At 39.0% G+C, this 21,642-nt stretch overlaps 1 protein-coding gene across 1 annotated transcript in view; it reads right to left on the bottom strand.

Annotated features, from left to right (window-relative positions):
* The window catches only part of C3H2orf80 (chromosome 3 C2orf80 homolog), a 34,093-nt gene extending 16,759 nt beyond the window's left edge, over window positions 1-17,334 (bottom strand). The window contains exons 1-4 of the mRNA XM_043995476.1: window positions 17,239-17,334; window positions 9,321-9,528; window positions 6,366-6,447; window positions 1,632-1,714 (exon numbers count right to left, since the gene is read on the bottom strand). Coding sequence (XP_043851411.1) covers window positions 1,632-1,714; window positions 6,366-6,447; window positions 9,321-9,361 — 206 coding nt within the window. The 5' untranslated portion in view covers window positions 9,362-9,528; window positions 17,239-17,334. The remainder of the gene's footprint in view (window positions 1-1,631; window positions 1,715-6,365; window positions 6,448-9,320; window positions 9,529-17,238) is intronic.
* Between the last annotated feature and the right edge of the window lie 4,308 nt (window positions 17,335-21,642).

Genomic DNA, 21,642 nt, shown 5'->3' with positions numbered 1-21,642 from the left:
ACAATAGCCAATTGTTATCTCCAACATAAACACACTTACTTGTACTTCCTAAATCTACACCTTCCCTCTACTATTCAAGCTTCAACCACCCCACATTGGGATGTCAGCCCCTCTGGACAGTTTTAACCTAACCACTACCTGGTACTCATAACAGCAGCTGTACAGTGCCATTGGGAAAATTCTCTCCCCCTAACTCCCAACACCCACCATCCACCAATCTCCCAAATACCCCCATCTTCTACCCTCGGATTGCCTTATGGCTACAACGAGCTCTACTTGGAAAGGAAACCCTGTGATGTGGAGGTGATAACCAGTAAGACCCCCATCATTTTTTTTTCCTTTTGGGTGGGAAAGAGTGAGCAGCACAGGAAGAGAATGTATCAATCATAGGAACATCAACCTAGAGCTGGGAGGGACCTCATCAGCCATATAGTACACCTCCATCATTTCACAGAGTAGAAAATGGAATCCTAGGGAGGATTAAATGAGATACCAAATGGGAAGTGCTTCAAAAGCCTTAAAGCTATTATCATTGGGGCAGCTACGTGGTACAGTGGATAGAGCACCAGCCCTGGATTCAGGAGGACCTGAGTTCAAATCCAGCCTCAGACACTTGACAGTTACTAGCTGTGTCACTTACTAGGCAAGTCACTTAACCCCAATTGCCTCACAAGAAAAAACCCAACAACAATACTATATATATATATATAATTGCTTGCATAATAGTATATTATATAATTTAAAAATAAGCAAATATACATGTATTAGGGGTGGATGCTCGAAATTATTTTTACTGATTATGTACATGATCAAAAACATTTGGAGGCCACTGCTCTAAACAACTGAGTCACTTTAGATTGATAGATTAAAGCACTAATAACTCTGAAAAAATAACTTCCATGAGGCAAACTGGTACACAAAAGCTGGTACACATATCTGTTTAATTCCCTAGAGTCTTCTAATAAAATGGCCTTTAATTTTTTAATTTTTGTTTGCTGGGCAATGAGGGTTAAGTGACTTGCCCAGGGTCACACAACTAGTAAATGTTAAGTGTCTGAGGCTGGATATTTTCGTTATTTTTTTTTTAATTTCATAAAATGGCTTTTAATAAAAATGGTCCTTAGGAAATCAATGCTATCATTATAAAAAGACTTAGGCATCAAAAATCAGGGACATTTTCACAGTAGATCATAAGGGATCTTCCATGTCTCATACTTTTTTGATGTAGGTAGCCATAATGATTTTTTTCCAGAGGAAAATTATCAGTGATATTTGGGATATGAATATACATATTTCCCAAGTCAATGGCAATATGAGTTCTTTCCAAGTTTTGTAGGATTTAGAGCTGGAAATGACATTAGAGCTTATCTAGACCTAAACCTATCATAGATAAGGAAACTTTCTGTGCCCAGAAAGGTTTAAGTGGAGTTCACATAGTAAATACCTGGGCTAGGATTCAAACTCAAGTCCTCTGATTGCCAACTAGTATTCTTTTCACTCTACTCCACTGCTTATCAGGCAGATTATCATAGAATGGTAAATATAAGAGAGACCCTTAAGATCCTCAATAGGAAAGTAATTTTCAAGTTAAGGAATTCTCTTGAAAGGAAAGAGAGTCTCAAGACACTCACACTTTCTCCCAATCCAAATGTATTTGATCTTCTTTGTAACCAAGCCACTGTAAAGCGACGCTGATGGCCAAATCATAATGAGCCTGAAAGCAAAGATATTTTGCATGAAAAGAAAATAACAACAGCAACCAGCAACTGGCTGCAACCCTAGTTTAGCAGATTGTCAAGATTCCAACACTTGTCATTTACTAAGTATAAGCCAATGCATAAACGTGTTGTTTTACTTACATATCTAACCAGCAGGGTTCCTTATAGGAACCCTGTACATTATTGGATTGACATCTGGAAAGGGATTTAAAGGCCATCTCCTTCATTTTACAGATGAGAAAAATGAAGGCCTATGGAGTTTGTGACACAAATAGTGTCAGAAGGATTTGACCAGAACCAATGCTTTCCCCCACTATACTGCTATTTTTTCTCATTTGTCAAAGCAATCATTTGGTGAATGAGATTTGTTATATTTATCATCCAAACCAGAGACTTAAATGAAATCAAACAGTGGGAAATAAAACTAGAATAAACCAATCTAATTTGCTGAACACTAAAACAAAGCTGGGGCAGCTAGGTGGCTCAGTGGATAGAGCACCGGCCCTGGAGTCAGGGGGACCTGAGTTCAAATCTGCCCTCAGATACTTAACACTTACTAACTGTGTGACCCTGGGAAAGTAACTTAACCCCAATTGCCTCATCAAAAAAAAAAAGCTGAATAATTAAAGTTTTTACTGAACTGTAAACCAAATTAAATCATCGGGTTCTTCCCCACCAAAGTTTATCAGTAATTGAACACACTTTTCAAAATTATTTAAATAGAATAAAACTATAACATAAAAAGATTTTTCAAACCAACCCTGAAAAATCTTAACATTTAACTTAGTTCTTAGTCTGAATATGTCTTAGAGTTGACTAATAGTTAAGATTAACCTCAAGGGGTGCCAAATGACTGTTTTTATGAAGTCTTTATAAAATGTTAGAGCTGAAAGGGACCTTGAAGATCATTGTGTCAGCCCCATTGGTTTTTATGGATAAGAAAATTCAGAATCAAATAAGTTGAGTTATTTACCCAAGGTCATATGGCTAGTTAGGGGCAAACCTAGGGCTAGAACTCAGAACCTCTGATTCAGTCCAGGGCTCTTTGTACAGTATTATTTCTTTCAATCTTTCCCCCCCAGCAGGGCTTAGCAAGTACTAACTAAACAATTTTTATTTTTATTTTTATTTTTTGTGGGGCAATGGGGGTTAAGTGATTTACCCAAGATCACACAGCTAGTAAGTGTCAAATGTCTGAGGTCAGATTTGAACTCAGGTCACCCTGAATCCAGGGCTGGTGCTTTATCCACTACTGCACCACTCAGCTGCCCCCCCACTAACTAAACATTTATTGACTTAATGTACGCTCTAGACAGTTTGTCTAACAACCAGAGAAGAGCTTCAGAGCATTCTTGAGTCAGTTCATCTCCAAAAGATTTTAAAATAAACTCCAAATCTAGCCACAATATACATTTTAAAAATCTGTTATTTTCTTTTTAGTATTAAAAAAAATGCCATTCTCTTTTTAAAACTATATCCATCATTTGAAAACTTAGAAGCCACAATGAAAGAAAAAAGGCACATATTATAACATTTACAAACTACTTTGAAATTTGCTAAGTGGACCAGGTATAGTAATATCTTTAAGTATTCTCACTACTAATATATTCTTAGCCTATCATTCCTTAATACTTCTTTACATTTTTAGATCATGGATTTTTATTTAGAATGGTCGCGAACAATCATGTTCTCTTCAGATCATCTCAAAGTAGGAATTATCTGTACAAATAACATTGGTACTTATTTGGAAATTCCTGCTACTAGGAAAGCTGAGACTGGTGGATTGCTTGGGTTTGGAAATTATGACTTAAAATAGACTTAAAGCCAGTCAGGTATCTACACCAAATCTGGCACTAATAATGATTGTGAGCCCCTGGGAGTAGAGGAGCCAGGCTTCCAAAGGAAGGGTGAATCAGTGTAGATGGGGGAGGGGGAGGGACGAAGGAACAAGTTAAAGCTTTCAGGTTGCTCATATTGAACCTGAGTGGCCACTGTACTTCCAACCTGGGTAAGATAGTGAGATACAGTTTCAAAAAGGAAAATAAAATAAAATAAAGTCTGGAAAATACTTTAATACATAACTTTGGTTCACAACAATCCTATGAAGCAGATGCTAAGGGTATACTATTCCCATTTTAGAGCTGAGAAAACTGAGGCTTGATGAGACAAAGTGATTTATCCACAGTTGCTCAACTGGTAAGTGGAAAACTTGGGATTTGAATTCATGTCTTCCTGACTCCAATTCCAGCATTCATGTTGCTCCTTGATGAACAACTCCCCCCTCCCATTGAAGGTTGGCTCAGTGATTATTTCAACATCTATATATGAAATCTCGATGTATTTATGGTTTGGTTTCTTAAAAACTTACCTCTTATGTGAGCTGAGGTAAAAATCAAGTGTGATAATGGGGAAGGGAAGGGAATACGCCTTGATTAAGCCCCTACTTTGGGCCAGGAATAGTGTTAAATGTTTTACAAATATGATCTCATTTGATAACTAGCCATTGTTCTGTTTGCAAAGCCATGCTATCTTTTTGGCAAAGCAGGAAAATGGATACTCCTAACCCAGGAAAGGTTAACTGATTGTAGTCCTCCCCACCAAAAAGCCTAATCACTCACTTGGATTTTTCAGTATTCTGTGGCCACCTTAACACCCCCTCACTCCCCGAATATGAGGAAGAAAAAAAAATGAATGCCATGTGTTTCTGGTGGGATGGACCCCATTCTTTCATCAAAGCATCCAACTTAAAAATTTTCCTTTCCAGTTGACAAACAGGTCTACTTTAGTCAGAGGGCAGCTAGGTGGCGCAGTGGAGAGAATTCTGGGTCTGGAATCAAGAGGACTCATCTTCCTGAGTTCAAATCCAGCTTCAGACACTTATTAGCTGTGTGACCCTGAGCAAGTCACTTAATCCTGCTTGCCTCAGTTTCCTCATATGAAAAATGGTCTGGAGAAGGAAATGACAAGACACTGCAATATTTTTGCCAAGAAAACCCCAAATGGAGTCATGAAGAGTCGGACATCTCTGAAAAATGATTAAACAACACTTTACTCAATCTTTTGTTTCTATCTCTAATGCTCACTAATAACAGCTTCTAATCCAAAGCCCAAACCCTGTTAATACCTCAACTTTCTCTATTTTTTACATGCATGCATGCACGCATGCATTCATGCAAAGCCATTAAAAAAGTGAACACTTGACCCCTTCTCTACCTCCAGAAAAAGTTTGAAACTCTCCATTTTTCAAATTTGTCATTTCTTCCACCACACAATTAAGAATTGACTATATTTAAAAACAAACATGATCAGTATCTTTTCATTTTTTTTTAAATGAAAGAAAAGGTGTGACAGTTGGAAATGCAATGATTTTTGAGTCAGAAGACCTGGGTTCAAATCCAGCTCTGTCACTACCTGTGTGACTGTGGGCCAATCACTTCACCATTTGGGGCCTCAGTTTCTTCATGTATAAAATGAGAGGTTTAGATTTGATATCCTACAAGTTCCCATTTAGCTCTAAATTTATAAACCTATTATCTATTTTGTTTTTTTTAGTGAGGCAATTGGGGTTAAGTGACTTGCCCAGGGTCACACAGCTAGTAAATGTTAAGTGTCTGAGGCCGGTACTCCTGACTCCAGGGCCGATGCTCTATCCACTGCGCCACCTAGCTGCCCAACCTATTATCTATTAATATAGTAAAGAGCATGAATGCAAATGAATACCCAAAACACTTTACCCTGATCACACAAGGGTTATCTTTCCCTGCCACTAACCCCATGCCAAGTTGTCAGCAATAGACCGGTGGCATGGCAGGTAGAGCATTATACTAAGAGTCAAAAGGAGTAGAGTTTGGGGGCAGCTAGGTGGCACAGTGGATAAAGCACCGGCCCTGGATTCAGGAGGACCTGAGTCCAAATCTGCCCTCAGACACTTGACACTTACTAGTTGTGTGACCCTGGGCAAGTCACTTAACCCTCATGGCCCTGAAAAAAAAAAGGAGTAGAGTTTGAATCTTGCTTTTGACACTCCTGGGCAAGTGATTTAGCCTCTCTCAGCCTCAATTTCTTCATCTGTAAATGGGAACAGCAGAGCATTTATCTTATAAGGTTATTGTGAGAATCAACTGAGATACTATATGTAAAATTTTTTAAGCATTTGCTAGTTATTATTATTATTATTAATTATTATTATTTTATCATCTTGTTTTCTAACTTCCTTCTGCAAAGAGTGGATCAGGGTGGACTAAAATGAAGGCTGAGTCTGTGATGGGAAAAGAGAAGCTTGCTTAGCTGATAGCTAGAGCTCTTTAAGTGCATAAATTACAAGCATTATCTCACTTTATTCTCATATAAAGACCCTAGGAAATAGATACCATTATTATTTCTATTTTGCAAATGAGGAAACTGACACAAACAATGTTAAATGACCTGCCCAGGGTCACACAGCTAGTAAGTGTATGAGGACAGATTTGAACTCAGGGCTTCCTGAATCCAGGCTCAGTGTTCTATCCACTGTGCCACCCAGCTGCCTTTGAATTAAGATCAGCTCTATTTATTATATCTTATAACAAACTAGTCTCATCCACTTTGACCCATTAATGAACACATGAATAATACAAATATCATTAATATAAATGTTTCTTTCTTTACCATCTCATCTAGATAGGTGAACTGGTTTCTTCCCTTTGGATCAAATTCATTTTCCCGAAGTCTGATGCCAACATAATCACACCTTAAAAAACAAGAGAGCATTGTTAAACCATTGTATGTGCCTGGGTCACATTTCCCTATCCTGTTTTCATGCTTCCAGAATTAAGAGTGCTTAAGAAATCACAAGTGCATTTAAAATTTGAATTAATCCTTGATTTAAATAGGATCATAGGATTATGGATTGAGAGCGGAAGAAATCTTAAAGGCCATCCAGTCCCACTTCTTCCTTTCACAGAAGCCTAGAGTTTATGTGGCTTGTCTAAGGCAGAATCAGGATTTGAACCCAGGTCCTCTGACTCCAGATTCTAACATATTTTCTATTGTACTGCAGATCTAAAGGAGTGACTTTTGGTACACTAAAGAATGTTGTCAGTCATCCCAAGGGATAATGTGAAGTCCTCTGAACCTTCTAAAAACTGCATCCTTTAAATCTCAACTAAGGGGCAGCTAGGTGGTGCGGTGGATAGAGCACTGGCCCTGGATTCAGGAGGACCTGAGTTCAAATCCAGCTTCAGACACTTGACACTTACTAACTGTGTGACCCTGGGCAAGTAAGTCACTTAACCCCAATAGCCTCACCAAAAAAAAAAAAAAAGTACCTGGAACATAGTAGGCATGTAATAAACATTTAATAATGTACTGCTTGAAATACATGGCACAGGGCAGCTAGGTGGCACAGTGGATAAAGCACTGACCCTGGATTCAGGAGGACCTGAGTTCAAATCTGGCCTCAGACACTTGACACTTACTAGCTGTGTGACCCTGGGCAAGTCACTTAACCCTCATTGCCCCACCAAAAACAAAAACAAAAACAAAAAACAAAAAAAAGAAATACATGGTACAGAAACAAATATTGGAGAAGCTTAGCAAGGAAGAGAGAGGAGAGAGGAGGAAGACACTTAGAATCAAATGAGCAACAATACCGTTTTCACGACTCCAATGAAGTTGAGATTCACCAGACTAAAAATAAATCACCTTCTCACCCATTTAGAAAGACATTGTAAAATATTAAGAGCAGAACCTCAGAGATCTGAAATCCCACAGTCTAACATTCATTCCCTTGGCTTCTGGGGAACAGGAACAAGTGGAGCATAAGGAGACTTACCCCCTCCTTATCTGATCCTTTCTCTAGAGCAGACTTTGTCAAGGGAAAAGGGATGACAGCAAAAAGGGCACCTTCTGGAGGGGGACACTTCCAAGGGGAAGAAATGTCACAGAAATAAGTGGATTGAAACACTAAAGTAAATGAAAGGTTGGAGACAAAGAAAAAAGGAATCTGGGGCCCCAAAGACAACCTTTACCTACTTTCATAATTTTGCTAAAGACTGTCCCTGATTATGAAAATGTAAATTGTGCCAGGAAAGTTAAGCCAAATAATTCTGTTGGACTAGATTTCTTATAAGGGCTGAAGGACTTTGATTTGGGTCATAAGATTTGAAGGCTCAAGTAACCATTGCAAATTAACAGATCTGGAACATTTTTTTGGACACTCCTAGGATTCAGATTGTTTTATTCCAAGTTAAAATGGGTGTTAATAATAAAAACATACTTATTTGGTGTTTAGTTTCCCTAAAACATCCCTTTGAAGTAGATAGTGTTATGATTATTCCCATTTTATAGATGGGCAAACTGAGGTACAAAGAGTATTTTTTTTAATTTCCTGGGGCTACACAAATGTTGAAGCTAAAATTTGAACCCAAGATTCTCAACTTCAAGTTCAACACTCTCTCCCACTGTACTATGATAGATTCTTTAGATGAAATAAATAAAGAAGCTGACAAATGCTTACTGTTCTATTTATTCAACTCCCACTCCTATTTTCACTGGTAGAGGCTTATGGCCTCTGAAATTCTTGGGAGTACAGTCATTCATACAAACCATCATTACCAGGATATAAAGACAAAACCGAAATAGTTCCTGCCCTCAAAGAGCTTATATTTTACTGGAATGACAGGAAGATTACCTCAGAGTACAGGTAAAGGACATCGCTTGCCTTGAGGTTCAGCTCCAGTACAACCTTTTCTGTAGGTCCTTTCCTGATCCCCCAGCTACTTGGGCACTATTTTTGTTTTTGTGTCCCCAGAACCTAGCTTGGCATAGGTGTTTAATAAATTCTGATTTATTGACAGTGTTAGAAAAGCAACCCTTGGCAACTTGCCACTGATATGCATAGCTAATTCATGAGACAATAATATTGGCTTCCCTATCCCTCAACAAATACCTGTGAGTTCCTCTAATCTCTTGACCAGAAAATGAATCAAAGAAACATTTTTTAAAGAAACAAATTATTGATAAAAGAAAGCCTGATTTTATCCTGGACATATTGTTTCTGAATCTGGAAAGTAGAGACCATATGGAAGTAAAAAGATTAATTGATAAAATATAAACTTCTTGAGGACAACAACTATTTCCTTTTTCATCTGTTTTCCTTTGACTTTGGCATATGGTAGACCTGAATAAATGTTTGTTGTTGTTTAGTGAATATATCTGACTATAAGAAAATCAATGATTGGAGTTTAATCCTGGGCCTGTAGAGATAATCTTCAGAAATGTCTCCCTTTACCTTTGCTAATTTCAATCCCAAGAGATTCTCAGTAGAGCGAAGCCCAATGACTCCCTGTAGTGAATAACGGCTTGTGTGGTTTTTGTATCGGTGGAGAGAGACAGGCTAAAGAATGAGAAAGTTAAGACTCAGAGAAGATGTCCAGCTGCTATAACCGAACCTACGTGATGGAAATGTGAAGCCTTCTGCCTCTGCAGGAAATGTCAAGACTTCTGCCTCTTCCACATGAAAAGATTCCTGCCCCTAACTGATCTATAAGCATCAGATTTTTAGACACAAAACCCACCAAGTACAGAATGCAAATATACCCATTTTTCCAAATTCATACTTACAGGAGTTTTTTTATTTCTCTTTTCAGGAGTCTTCTTTCCATGAATAAAGTTTTATCTAATGAAGCAGAAAGATTGCTTCCACTGCACCTGAAGTCTTTGGGTAGCTTGTTCCAACCCAGCACCAGCAAATGGCAGAGAATTTGAGTCAGAGTTGCGCCCACTCCCCAAATCAGTCATGGAATCCTGGCCTTTTGGGTCTGGAAGAGATCTGAAAACACACAGAATTGATGAGGCGTCTGTGTATGGGCAGGAAGGGGGAAGAGTATCCCCATCTAAATCAACCATCCATTGGTGTTTTCAGTCACTGATTATTCTATGAAGAAGACATCTTATATTTAGATGACTCTTTGTCCTCCATAAAACCCCCTACTTGATATGTATTAGCTAATTTGTACTGGCAACATCCAAATGCCAGTATCCCGTTGTAACTGGGATTGTAACCATTCCTCATAGAGTTGTTGTCTTTTTGCCCCTCTCTCCCCCTTCTTTTTGTTGTTTTTGTTGTGGGTTTTTTTTGGCGGGGCAATGAGGGTTAAGTGACTTGCCCAGGGTCACACAGCTAGTAAGTGTCGTGTGTCTGAGGCCAGATTTGAACTCAGGTCCTCCTGAATCCAGGGCCAGTGCTTTATCCACTGAGACACCTAGCTGCCCTCTCCGCCTTCTTTTTGGAGCCTGCTCAGTGACTATTTTTGGTAACTTCATGGAAATTTGAATCTGCAAATATCCTCTACCTGCTTCAGGCTATGAATGACATCACTGGGTTGAGTCTATCTTTGACCAATTAGAACTTCTAGTGTATACTAAAGTAGCAACCTCCTCCTCTCCCCTTCCAGCTTCTATATATGAGGACTATTTGGGATTTATTCCCAGAAGAGTTAGGTAGGGGATGGTTGAAGCTTTATGTCCCAGCTGGTCCCAGATAACCATGGGAATAGGTCCTACCTAGCCCAGCTGCCTTTTCCCCCCTTATTATTGTTTTTTTCCTTCCCTAACTACATGACTAAGCAGCAACCCAGAGATGGATGAACCCAGGTGATTTTGTGAGTTTCAGAAAGAAAATAAAGTCCTTCAACGTCCCCAAGATGGTCCATTGTTGTTGCTATTGTAGCAGGAGTGAGCTGGTGCCAAGGGAAGAGTCAGCATTGGAGAGAGAAGGCCAAACATAAAGATCATGCTTGAGTCACACTTGGCATTGGATCAGAGTGTTCTCAATAGAGATGGAATGTGAACTAGCTAATGAGGAGAACTGCCAAAGTGTATTATGCCAGACTCCCAGCAGATTGTAGCCTAGCTAGAAACTGATTTTCTCAATCCTGTTTAAATCATTCTGCTAATGCACACTATGATTCTCTTTTGCTTATCACTGCTTTCTATATGAGAATAAAACAACTTATCCTACATCCAATGCTTTGAATACCTTTTTTACACCCCTTCCCTTTTTGGGGGGAAAATCCTAGACTACAGACAAAAATAAAACTATCCCCAGAATAGCTGTGTATTTAGTCATTTTTTTCAGTCATGTCTGGCTCTTTGTGACTCTATTTGGGGTTTTCTGGACAAAGATACTGAAGTGATTTGACATTTCCTTCTCCGGCTTATTTTATAGATGAGGAGACTGAGGTAAGCAGGGTTAAATGACTTGCCCAGGGTCATACAACTAGGAGGTGTCTAAGGCCATATTTGAACTCAGGTCTTCCTGACTCTAAGCCCAGCATTCTATCCATTGCACCATCTAGCTGCCCTCAGAATGGCTGGAGTGAGGGTAATAAGCCAATGAGTATATCAAATAGGGAACCTACTTCCACTGTTGAGAAGTTGGGCTTCACCAAAGCTATACTTTGTGTAAAACATAATGGTAGAGGGTTCTGAGCCAAGATGGCCGAGTGAGGAAGCAACCCACTTCAGCTCTCCCAGATTTCCCCTCTAAACTGACATAAAACTGCCTTTGAACTTACTGAGGAACGGAGAAACAATCTACCAGCCTGGCAGGAAAGGTCTGTTTTACATGGGTGGGAGGGAAGTGAGGTCCAGGAGCAACAATGAAAAAAGTTTGACTATTGACATCTGCTTCAATAAAAGGAAATGTCAAGACACAAATATAGAGGAAGACAGTAACAAAATGACTACAGGTGAACCTTCAAAGAGAAGTATGAATTGGTCTCAGGCCCAAAATAAATTCCTGGAAGAGCTTAAAAAGGACTTTGAAAATCTAATTAGAGGGATTGAGGAAAGATTGGAAGTGATGCAGCAGAACCATGAAAAAGAAATACAAAATAATAATATAAAAATACAAAAGATCACTGAGGAAAATAATTCCCTGAGAAACAGATTTGGCCAAATGGAAAAGGAATTACAAAAAGTGAATGAGGAAAATAATTCTTTAAAAATTAAAATTGAGGGGCAGCTAGGTGGCGCAGTGGATAAAGCACTGGCCCTGGATTCAGGAGTACCTGAGTTCAAATCCGGCCTCAGACACTTGATACTTATTAGCTGTGTGACCCTGGGCAAGTCACTTAACCCCCATTGCCCCCCCAAAAAAAATTAAAATTGAACAAATGGAAACTAGTGACTCTATAAGACACCAAGATGCAGTAACACAAAATCAGAAAAGCCAAAAAATAGAAGAAAATGTAAAATTTCTCATTGAAAAAACAACTGACCTAGAAAATAGATCCAGGAAAGATAATATAAGAATTATTGGACTACTTGAAAGATATGACCAAAAAAAAAAAAAAAGCCTGGACAATATCTTTCAAGAAATTATCAAGGAAAATTGCCCCAAAATATTAGAGAGGGCAAAATAGTTATTGAAAGAATTCACCAATCACCACCTGAAATAAATCCCAAAATGAAAACTCCTAGGAACATTGTAGCCAAATTTTAAAACCCACAGATCAAAGAAAAAGTATTGCAAGCAACCAAAAGGACACAATTCATATACCATGAAGTTACAGTCAGAATTACATAGGACTTGGCAGCTTCCACATTAAAGAATCACAGGACTTGGAATGTGATATACTGGAAGGCAAAGGAGTTAGGTTTACAACCAAGAATTACATATCCAGCAAAATTGAACATAATCTTTCAGAGGAAAAATTGATATTCAATGAAATAGAGGAATTTAAAACATTTTTGATTAAAAGGCCAGAGTTGAATGGGAAATTTGACTTCCAAATACAAGGTTCAAGTGAAACATAAAAAGGTAAAAAAGAAACAAGAAAGAAAAACTAAGAAATTTAATAAGGTTACACTATTTCTAGTGCTGTATGATAAAATAGTATTTATAATTCTCAATAACTTTATTGTAAAAGTAATTTTTAATGCAATTAGGAGTATATGTAAAGAGCTTGTGGTCATAAGGTAATATTTAAGGTATGATAATATTTGTAAGTCTAAAAATGTGTAATATAAGAATGATTAGAAAGAGTATATATAGACAGAGGGTGTGATCATTAGGTGACATTGATGATATAACACCATAGAAAAATCAAATAAAGGGCTAAAAAGAAATTGCATGGAAGAAGTAGGGAGAAACTAAATGGGGTAAACACACACACACATACACAAAGAGGCATAAAAACCCCCCAAAACAAACAAGGAAACAAACAGATGAAAGAATGAATGAATGAATAATTAAGGAAATAAATAAATAGATTATCATAATGGAGGGGAAGATAGGGGACATGCCCAAAGATTAAACCTTAATCTCATCAAAGTTGTCACAAAGAGGGAACAACAAATATACCCAGTCCCATAGTAAGTGTAAGCAGAACCTTTTAAAATCTGACTCTCTAGGGGTAGCTAGGTAGCACAGTGGATAAAGCACCAGCCCTAGATTCAGGAGGACCCAAGTTCAAATCTGGCCTCAGACGCTTGACACTCACTAGCTGTGTGACCATGGGCAAGTCATGTAACCCTCACTGTCCCACAATAAAAATAATAATAAAATAGGTGCTAGAAATCTATTTCAATCAATGTTAGAGGTTTGATCCCTAAAGTGTTGTCTAACCATGAAGTTTAATTTAAAAACTGGGGGGGGGGGCAGCTAGGTGGCACAGTAGATAGAGCACCAGCCCTGGAGTTAGGAGGACCTGAGTTCAAATCTGACTTCAGACACTTGACTCTTACTAGCTGTGTGACCCTGGGCAAGTCACTTAACCCCAATTGCCTCACCAAAACCAAACAAACAAATAAAAACTTGGGGGGGAAGGTGTCTTTTGTTTTTATACCACTTTCATTTTCCAGTATTTCTCTCCTTCTTTCCCCATCCAGAGATCCAACCCTTATAACAAAGATAAAAAGGCAGCTCAGCAAAGCTAAACAAAATAACCACTGAGTTTGATAGTATATGCACAACCATATTCCCCTTACCTCTGGAAAGAGAGAGAGAGAGAGAGAGAGAGAGAGAGAGAGAGAGAGAGAGAGAGAGAGAGAGAGAGAGAGAGGAGATTCAATCTCATGAAGCATCATTTGTTTCCTAATAAGGACTATAAGGACTATCCCTAACTCCCTAACCCAGAACAAAAAAAATCAACACATGATTATTTATTTATTTTTTTTAAGTGAGGCAATTGGGGTTAAGTGACTTGCCCAGGGTCACACAGCTAGTAAGTGTTTCGTGTCTGAGGCCGGATTTGAACTCAGGTACTCCTGACTCCAGGGCCCATGCTCTATCCACTGCGCCATCTAGCTGCCCCTGCATGATTATTTTTTAAAACTGCCTCTGTGGTCAACCCATTTGACTATTTTTTTTTTTTTGCAGGGCAATGAGGGTTAAGTGACTTGCCCAGGGGTCTATCCATTTGACTATTAAGGACCACTCCCTCTGCTACTGCTCCTATTGGACCCTGGGAGTGTGGTAAGCCCACCTATGGAGGAAGTGAATGGACTCTAGCAGTTGCTTCTCTTAGAGTAAGAAGGATAACTTAAAGGCTCATAGAAGTGTTAGTTTTCAGAGGATGTCATCAGCCAGTACGTACTGGAAAGTTTAGCAAAAGTATTATGTAACAGAACAAGCACTAAACAAAGAGTCAGGAGAGCAGGATTGTAGTCCTAGCTCTGCCTTTAACTAGCAGATGGCTCTTTCTGGGAGCCGCTTCACTTTTCTGCCTCAGTTTTCTCATCTGTACATTGCGGGGGTTTGGACTAGGTGGCCTCCAAGACCCCTTTCATCTCTAACTTTTTATGATCCTGTGATATTTAAAAGCATCTAGCAGTAGAGGTGAGCCCTGTTTTCTGATGGAGAGGTGCCCGAATCCATGCAGGAACTTGTCAGTTGTTTTAACAGTATCTCTGGCTGGGACTTGGAGTGAGTTAATGGGTTCAGAAGAGCAAAAGGTTGGAGACTTAGAGTTGGAAGGAACCAACCTCCTCATTTTGTGTATGAGGAAACAGACTCAGAGAGGCTGTGGTGAGATTGTGGCTTGCTATCCTACAGCTAGGACTTGTTAGAGGTAGGTGAACCTTGAATCCGGGTCTTCCTGAGTCTTTCTGACCTCAAGTCCAGCTCCCTATTCAGATTGTACCATGCTGGGGGCAGGTAGCTGGCACAGTGGATAAAGCACCGGCCTTGGATTCAGGAGGACCTGAGTTCAAATCCAGCCTCAGACACTTGACACTTAACTAGCTTTGTGACCCTGGGCAAGTCATTTAACCCTCATTGCCCTGCAAAAAACAAAAACAAAAACAGATTGTACCATGCTGCCTTTCTAACACAAGTCAGATCATTGATAAAAAAGTGAAACTTATTGTGAGAAGTAGGTTGACTGCACAGCCCTGAACAATCATGAAATGCGATACAAATTATCCAAGATAAGCATATCTCTTGATGTCTTTGTACATGGCTATGGTAGCTATTTTGGTGTGGGTGAGAGAGACTGGGACATATATTTGTTTGGTCTAGTAAATGAATTTGAAAGTCATCCTTTTTTCATTGGTTAGGCCAAAAAAATTTTAAACCCCCCAAAACAAGAAAGAGGTACTGGAAAAACCTCTTCATTTTAAGCCTTATGTATATGATAGTTGTAGTAGTAGTAATAGTAGTAGTGGTGGTGGTGGTGAAGGTGGAAGAGGAGGAAGAGGAGGAGGAGGTGATAGTGGTGGTGGTTGTGGTGGTGGTGGTGGTAGTAGTAATAGTAGTAGTAGTAGTGGTGGTGGTAGTAGTAGTAGTAGTAATGAGAAACAATGTGGCATAAATGGATAGAGAGCCAGACTCCAGTTAGGAAAACCTAGGCTTGTCTCTCCTCTAAATATATTTGCTGTAAGACCCTGGGGTAAAACATTTGACCCCTTAGTATGCCAGGCAATTTTCTAAGGCTATAAATAGAGAGGAGATGTTGACCTGCTTTTAATAGATGAGTGTTTGCTTATCTGGAGTTCTCTCTACCAATGAAATCCCAGGCCCAGTCCTCTTCCCCACCCTGTTAGCCCCAAATCAACAGTTCTCACTCTATAATGCTCTAAAGTTTGTAAAATATTTGACTTCACATATATTTTCTTATTTGAGCCTCAATGTAAGAAGTAGCTACTACAATGATTGCTGTTATTATTATTATTATTATTATTATTATTATTATTATTAATGTCTTACATATGGATTTGCAATCTGAAACTCAGAGCCCAAGGGACTCTGCCCATGGTCACACAGCTAGTAAATATGGCAGAAATAAGATTTTAATCTGGGTCTTCCTGACTCCAATTCCAGCACTCCACCCTCCATGCCAAAACCTAGCAACTTCAGCCCAAACAATCTTAGGGAATGGTTAGCCTCTGAATAGCCTCTCTGCCTACACACTTAGTATGACATGTATACTCCAGCACAATAAGGTTTCTATTCTTCCCCTTTGAAGTCAGGTTCCTAAGCCCTTGGTTCAACAGGGAGGCCTCTAAAAGAAGAAGAGCTAGAACAGAGTTCCAAGCCTGGGGTCCATGAATTGTTTTCTTTAAAAAATATTCTGAAAGTGCTATCTCGATGTAGTTGGTTTCCTTAGTTATCTTATATATCTTATTTTATGTATTCGAAACATTTTCCCAAGAAGGATCCATGTTGTTGTTATTCACTTGTTTTAGTTGCATCTGCCTTTTTGTGACTTCATTTGGGGTTTTCTTGGCACGGATACTGGAGTGGCTTGCCATTTCCTTCCCCAGATAATTTTACAGATGAACTAAAGCAAACAAAGTTAAGTCAGGGTTACACAGCTAGTAAGCGTCTGATGCCAAATTTGAACTCAGAAACATGAGTTTCCCTCACTCTGGGCCTGGTGCTCTATCCACTGTACCACTTAGCTCCCCAAGATGTATCCATAGGCTTCGCCAGACTTCCCAAGGGGTCCACGACACAAAAAAGGTTAAGCAACCCCTGTTCTATAGAGAATATAGAAATCAGAATAAAGCCAAGTTTAATGGCACCATTTAGCCTGAGCTGCTTGGGGAAGGGCCTACTTTCCTATACAAAGCAGTCACAAGTAATTCCAGTGAGACTGCCCTAATTTCCAGAGTTCCCATGCCTTGGATACATGCATCTTACATAAGCATCCATGCATTTACATTTCAAGAAGCAATTCCCCTCTATTTCCCCTTTCTTACTCAACATATCTCTCTGTTGTTGAGATGTTTCTCCATTTGTACCTGTTATCTTTAACAGTCAAGAAAGGAAAGGGTCCTTAGGACCATATTTACTTGGTTGTGGAAGAATCCTAACCCACTGTGAAGTATTGTCCCCCTCCCCCTTCATCTCCTAAGAGCCAGAATCTTCTCAAAGCGTACACCCTTCAAATATTCCCAGGTCATCAAGAAAAGAGGGATGGAGAAAAGCGAAAGCCAAATGGAGCAAGTCTACTATTAAGAGTTTGGCAGAGACCACCTCAGTGCCCACGAGTTGACCTAACCCTTATCAAATTAGCATTTTAGAATTTCTTACCAGCTTGAGCCTTCAGGTCGGGAAGCTTCCCTTGTCTTTCTCCTGCAAGCCTGTGTTCCTTCTCTCCTTTTTTTGGCTCCTGCTCACTGACATCAGAAAAAAAAAAAAGGAAGCATTTCCCTTGTTGCTAAGAAACGACATGATAGAATTAAATGAAATGTTAAAAAAAAAAAAAGGCACCTCCAAGTAGGAGGGAAACCAATCCAGAAATCTATGCCACGATGTTGCTATCCTGACCTAGAGGTTACATTATTTTTTTACATATCCAGGCATTGGATTTCTCAGCTAAATGATTAACCTGAAACATTTATGAAGGCTGACAAATACAAGAAGTCCCCCTCCCTGGGAGTCTTGGGAGTCCTTATATACTAACGGTTGACTAGATTTAGCAAACATAGCCTGGGAAAACCTGCACAGCTTCTAATAGTTTCACACTGTAACAACAGGCCATGCTCTTTTGCACATGACTGAAAACAATTCTAATCCCAAATCACTTTAAGCTGTTACACCTTTTAATAGATCAGACATGCAAGAGTAGTAAGTAATAATAGAAGAAGAATGTTTTTTCAATAATATGATCTTAGGTCCTAGTACTTTTATTTAATCATAAAAAGCAGTTGTTTTATTCTCATGTATAATAGTGCACAGCAAATGAAACAGAGACAGAATAATAGCAGGATAGTAACTTTGTCCCAGGACCATTTTTTTTCTGAACTGCATTGAAGAAGATGAGAACAGGATGAATAATAATTACTTGGCATACACAGATGACATTGTGTTATATGGCCCCAACAAGAATACATTAACTACTTTCATTTTGTGCCATCTTTCCCCAAAATATTAAAAAATCATTTGGACTCAAGTGTAAAATTCTTAATGTAGAGTGAATAAAAATAAATACTGAAGTCTTTAACCTTGAATTTGGAAGCCAAATTGAACCAATTCATAAAGGTGATATTTACAAATAGGTCTTTTCTAGGAAAGACATTTCAATTCTAAAGCTATCAAGAAGAAATTTAGGACATTTATGTCCAGATATAGAGGTAACTTAAAGTAAAGCTGGGTGGGAATTCTGAACAATTAACCATCATGAAAGACCAGTCCAAATAAACATTTTTTGGAATAGTAAAGTGAGCAAGAGATTTAGAAGGCATCTTAAAAAAACCATATAATATTAATGAAGTACCACCCTAAGACGCTTAGAGAAAGATGAACACTTCCTCATCAAAAAGATTTATAGATGTTCTAAGAGCCCATGATCAATGGGCTAAAAACTTACAGAAATACTTTTGGAACAGATATGATGTCATAGAGCTATAACAAAGACTGGCCAATATTACACAGTTCTGGTTTTGTCAAATATTGTTGTTTGTCCTTCATTCTTTTTTTTGTTTGTTTGTTTGGGGGTTTTTTGTCCTTCATTCTTGAAGAGGACCAATGATGTCAGGAAGAGGAGGTCTTGACTTGCAGTGAATTGGATTTAAGTGAGGCAGGACTATGCAAGGTCATCAACTTTACTCTCTCCTCCAGAGTCATATGGGTCCAGTGGGAACACATAGATCAGGACTATTCTAGATGGTCCCAGATGCAGTGCGAGACCTTGAAGTTAGGATCTTTTTTAGATCTGTTTGTCTGAGGCAACAGCCATTTAGTGACTAAGGCTAGGCAAGAAATGAGGCAAAAAATGGCCTCTTTTACCTACCCCCCCACCCCCAACAAGAAAAATCAATCTGGGAGGGAAGACCCTCAGGGTTTATGACCAGAACAGAAACAATTACTATTTACACTCACTCTGAGCCATCAAAACCTCCAAAGTGACCAATGGAGGCTTGGGCTGGGACTTATTGAACACTCAATGAGAGCCAGAGTGATTTAGGTTTAAGGCAGAGTCAAATAGCTCCATTTGAATTAGAATGGGCTTTATCAAAGCCTGGTTTAACAGAGCTCTATTTCGAGAAATTTATATTCCTTTGCCCAGAGCACCCACAGGTAAGTGGAGGGAGGAAAGGAGGAAGGAAGGGAGGGGCAGCATTGCCCAACTGGAACAGGTCAGTTGGGTCCCGAGTAAGGCAGCTGCTTCTCCTCACAGATTGTTGTTTGTCCTTCATTCTCAAAGAGGACCAAAGACATCAGGGAAGTGATGTCTTGACTTGCAAGTGAATTGGATTGTAGGTGATAGAGAACCATTGAAGATTATGGAATAGGCAGGAGGAATAACAAGGTCAAACCCGTATTTTAGGAAGATCATTTTGCCAGCTGGGTGAAGGACAGAGTGGAGTGGGGAAGAGATTTGTGGCAGGCTATTGCAATAATTTAGGCATGAAGTGATGAGAATCTGTACTAGAATAAAAGCAGTCTCATAGAGAGGTTAGGAAGGTAAAATCAACAGATCTTGGCAACAGATGGGATATGGTGAGGGAGAGAGAAAAGTTGAGGATGACACTTAGATTTCAAGCCTAGGTGACTAGGAGGATGATGGTGCTTTTGACTGTAATAAGTAAATTCTGAAGAAGGGGGAGATTTGTGGGGGAGGAAGTAGTTAGTTCAATTTTGGACACATTGAGTTTAAAATACCTACAAGACATTCAATAGGTATTTGATAAGTAGTTGGAGATTCCAGTCTGGAGGTTTAGGAAAGGGGCTAGGGCTAGATAAGTGGATCTGAGAATCATTATCATAGAGATGATAATTAATCTATAGATGCTGATGAGATCACCAAGTGAAACAGTATAGAGGGAGAAAAGATCTCAGGACAAATCCTTGGGGAACACCTAGTTATGGCCCAAGTGACTTGAATGAAGACACAGCAAAGGAGACTGGAAAGGAGCAGTCAGACAGAAGAACCAGGATAGAACAACGTCACAGACACCTAGAGAAGAAGGTATTAAGGAGAACAGAGAAGGCTCTTACAATGGAGGGTTCACTCAGTCCTGAGATATGGTATATCTGAAAATGACTCAAATAAAATAAAATGTATCAATAGAACTTTAAACAAAATTAAGTACATGCTTCTGCAGAAATCTCTGTTATTGAGGTCATAAATCCAATAGGTTTGGTGATAAGAAATAGGCAGCTAAATTAATTCTAAATGAAATCCTGTTCCTTTCGTTCCTAAGTTTGTCTTTTTCCACCAAATTTAAATCATAATTTCCAAGGGCAGGAGTCACATCTAATTTAAGGATTCTATTTTTTTTTGGCAGGGCAACGGGGGTCAAGTGACTTGCCCAGGGTCACACAGCTAGTAAATCTCAAGTATCTGAATCCAGATTTGAACTCAGGTCCTCCTGCATCCAGGGCTGGTGCCCTATCCACTGTGCCACCTAGCTGCCCCCACATCTAACTTTGATGTTTGTGTATCATGTATTATTAAGTTTGATAACCATGAAGGCTATTTATTGAAAGAACTTATTATTATGAGTTCACTTTATTGTTGTATGATGTGATGGCTTGCAGCATGACACAGTGGAAAGGGAATAAGCTTTGGAGCCAAGAAGACCCAGGTTCAAGTCCTGCCTCGGACCTCTATTGGCAGTTTGACCCCAAGCAAGTCCCTCAATCTCTCAATGCTCTGAGCAATCCAGTAAGACAGTAACTTGCAGAGAAGGTGCTGACCTGCATTTGTAGAGGGAGTTTCCCAGGTCGATGAAATCACTGGTTCAGTCCTCATCCCTGACCTTATCACATAGCCTCCTGAAAAGAATCCCAGGAAAGTTTTGCTTAGATTTTTAAAATATAATATAACACAAATATATAATACATTATAATATAATATATTACGATGTAATATAATGTCACATCCTATATATATCATATAATATATAAAAATATAATCTTCTTCTTCCACCTAGCCATTCATTTCTTATCCTTAACATTTCCTCTGGTCACTGGATCAGAGCAATTTTCTTATAGAATAAATAGTTCATTATTATGATCAAGTAATATGCCATCTCTGGGATGCAGTGCCATCTTTTCTTTAAGTTCTACTTTTCTATTAATATGAACTTGACAAACAACAAACATGAACATTTCCTAATGCAAAGTGCAAAAAATAGAATTATATATGATACTGTGAATCTCTCATTCCATAAAGCTGACTGTTGTTAAATTTAACACGGTAAGCTGTCTGTGTCCCTCTCTGAAATTCCTTCTGCTCTCTTCTGAGTATTTTTTCAAATGTTCTTCACCAGTCTTATCTTTCTTTTACTCTTTCTTTTGTGCATCATGCATGCATACATGTGTGTGTTGGGGGGGGGGTACGCTTATCTCTCTTCCTCCCTTCAGAAAGTCCTCCATTGTAACAAATAGGACATTCAATACTGTCTTTTTTTTTTTTTTTTTTTAGTGAGGCAATTGGAGTTAAGTGACTTGCCCAGGGTCACACAGCTAAGTAAATGTTAAGTGTCC

This window comes from Dromiciops gliroides, chromosome 3, assembly GCF_019393635.1.
Source record: "Dromiciops gliroides isolate mDroGli1 chromosome 3, mDroGli1.pri, whole genome shotgun sequence".
NCBI classification, from domain to species: domain Eukaryota; kingdom Metazoa; phylum Chordata; class Mammalia; order Microbiotheria; family Microbiotheriidae; genus Dromiciops; species Dromiciops gliroides.
Note: the sequence above shows the minus strand (reverse complement) of the source record. Positions and strands in the feature narration are given on the sequence as shown.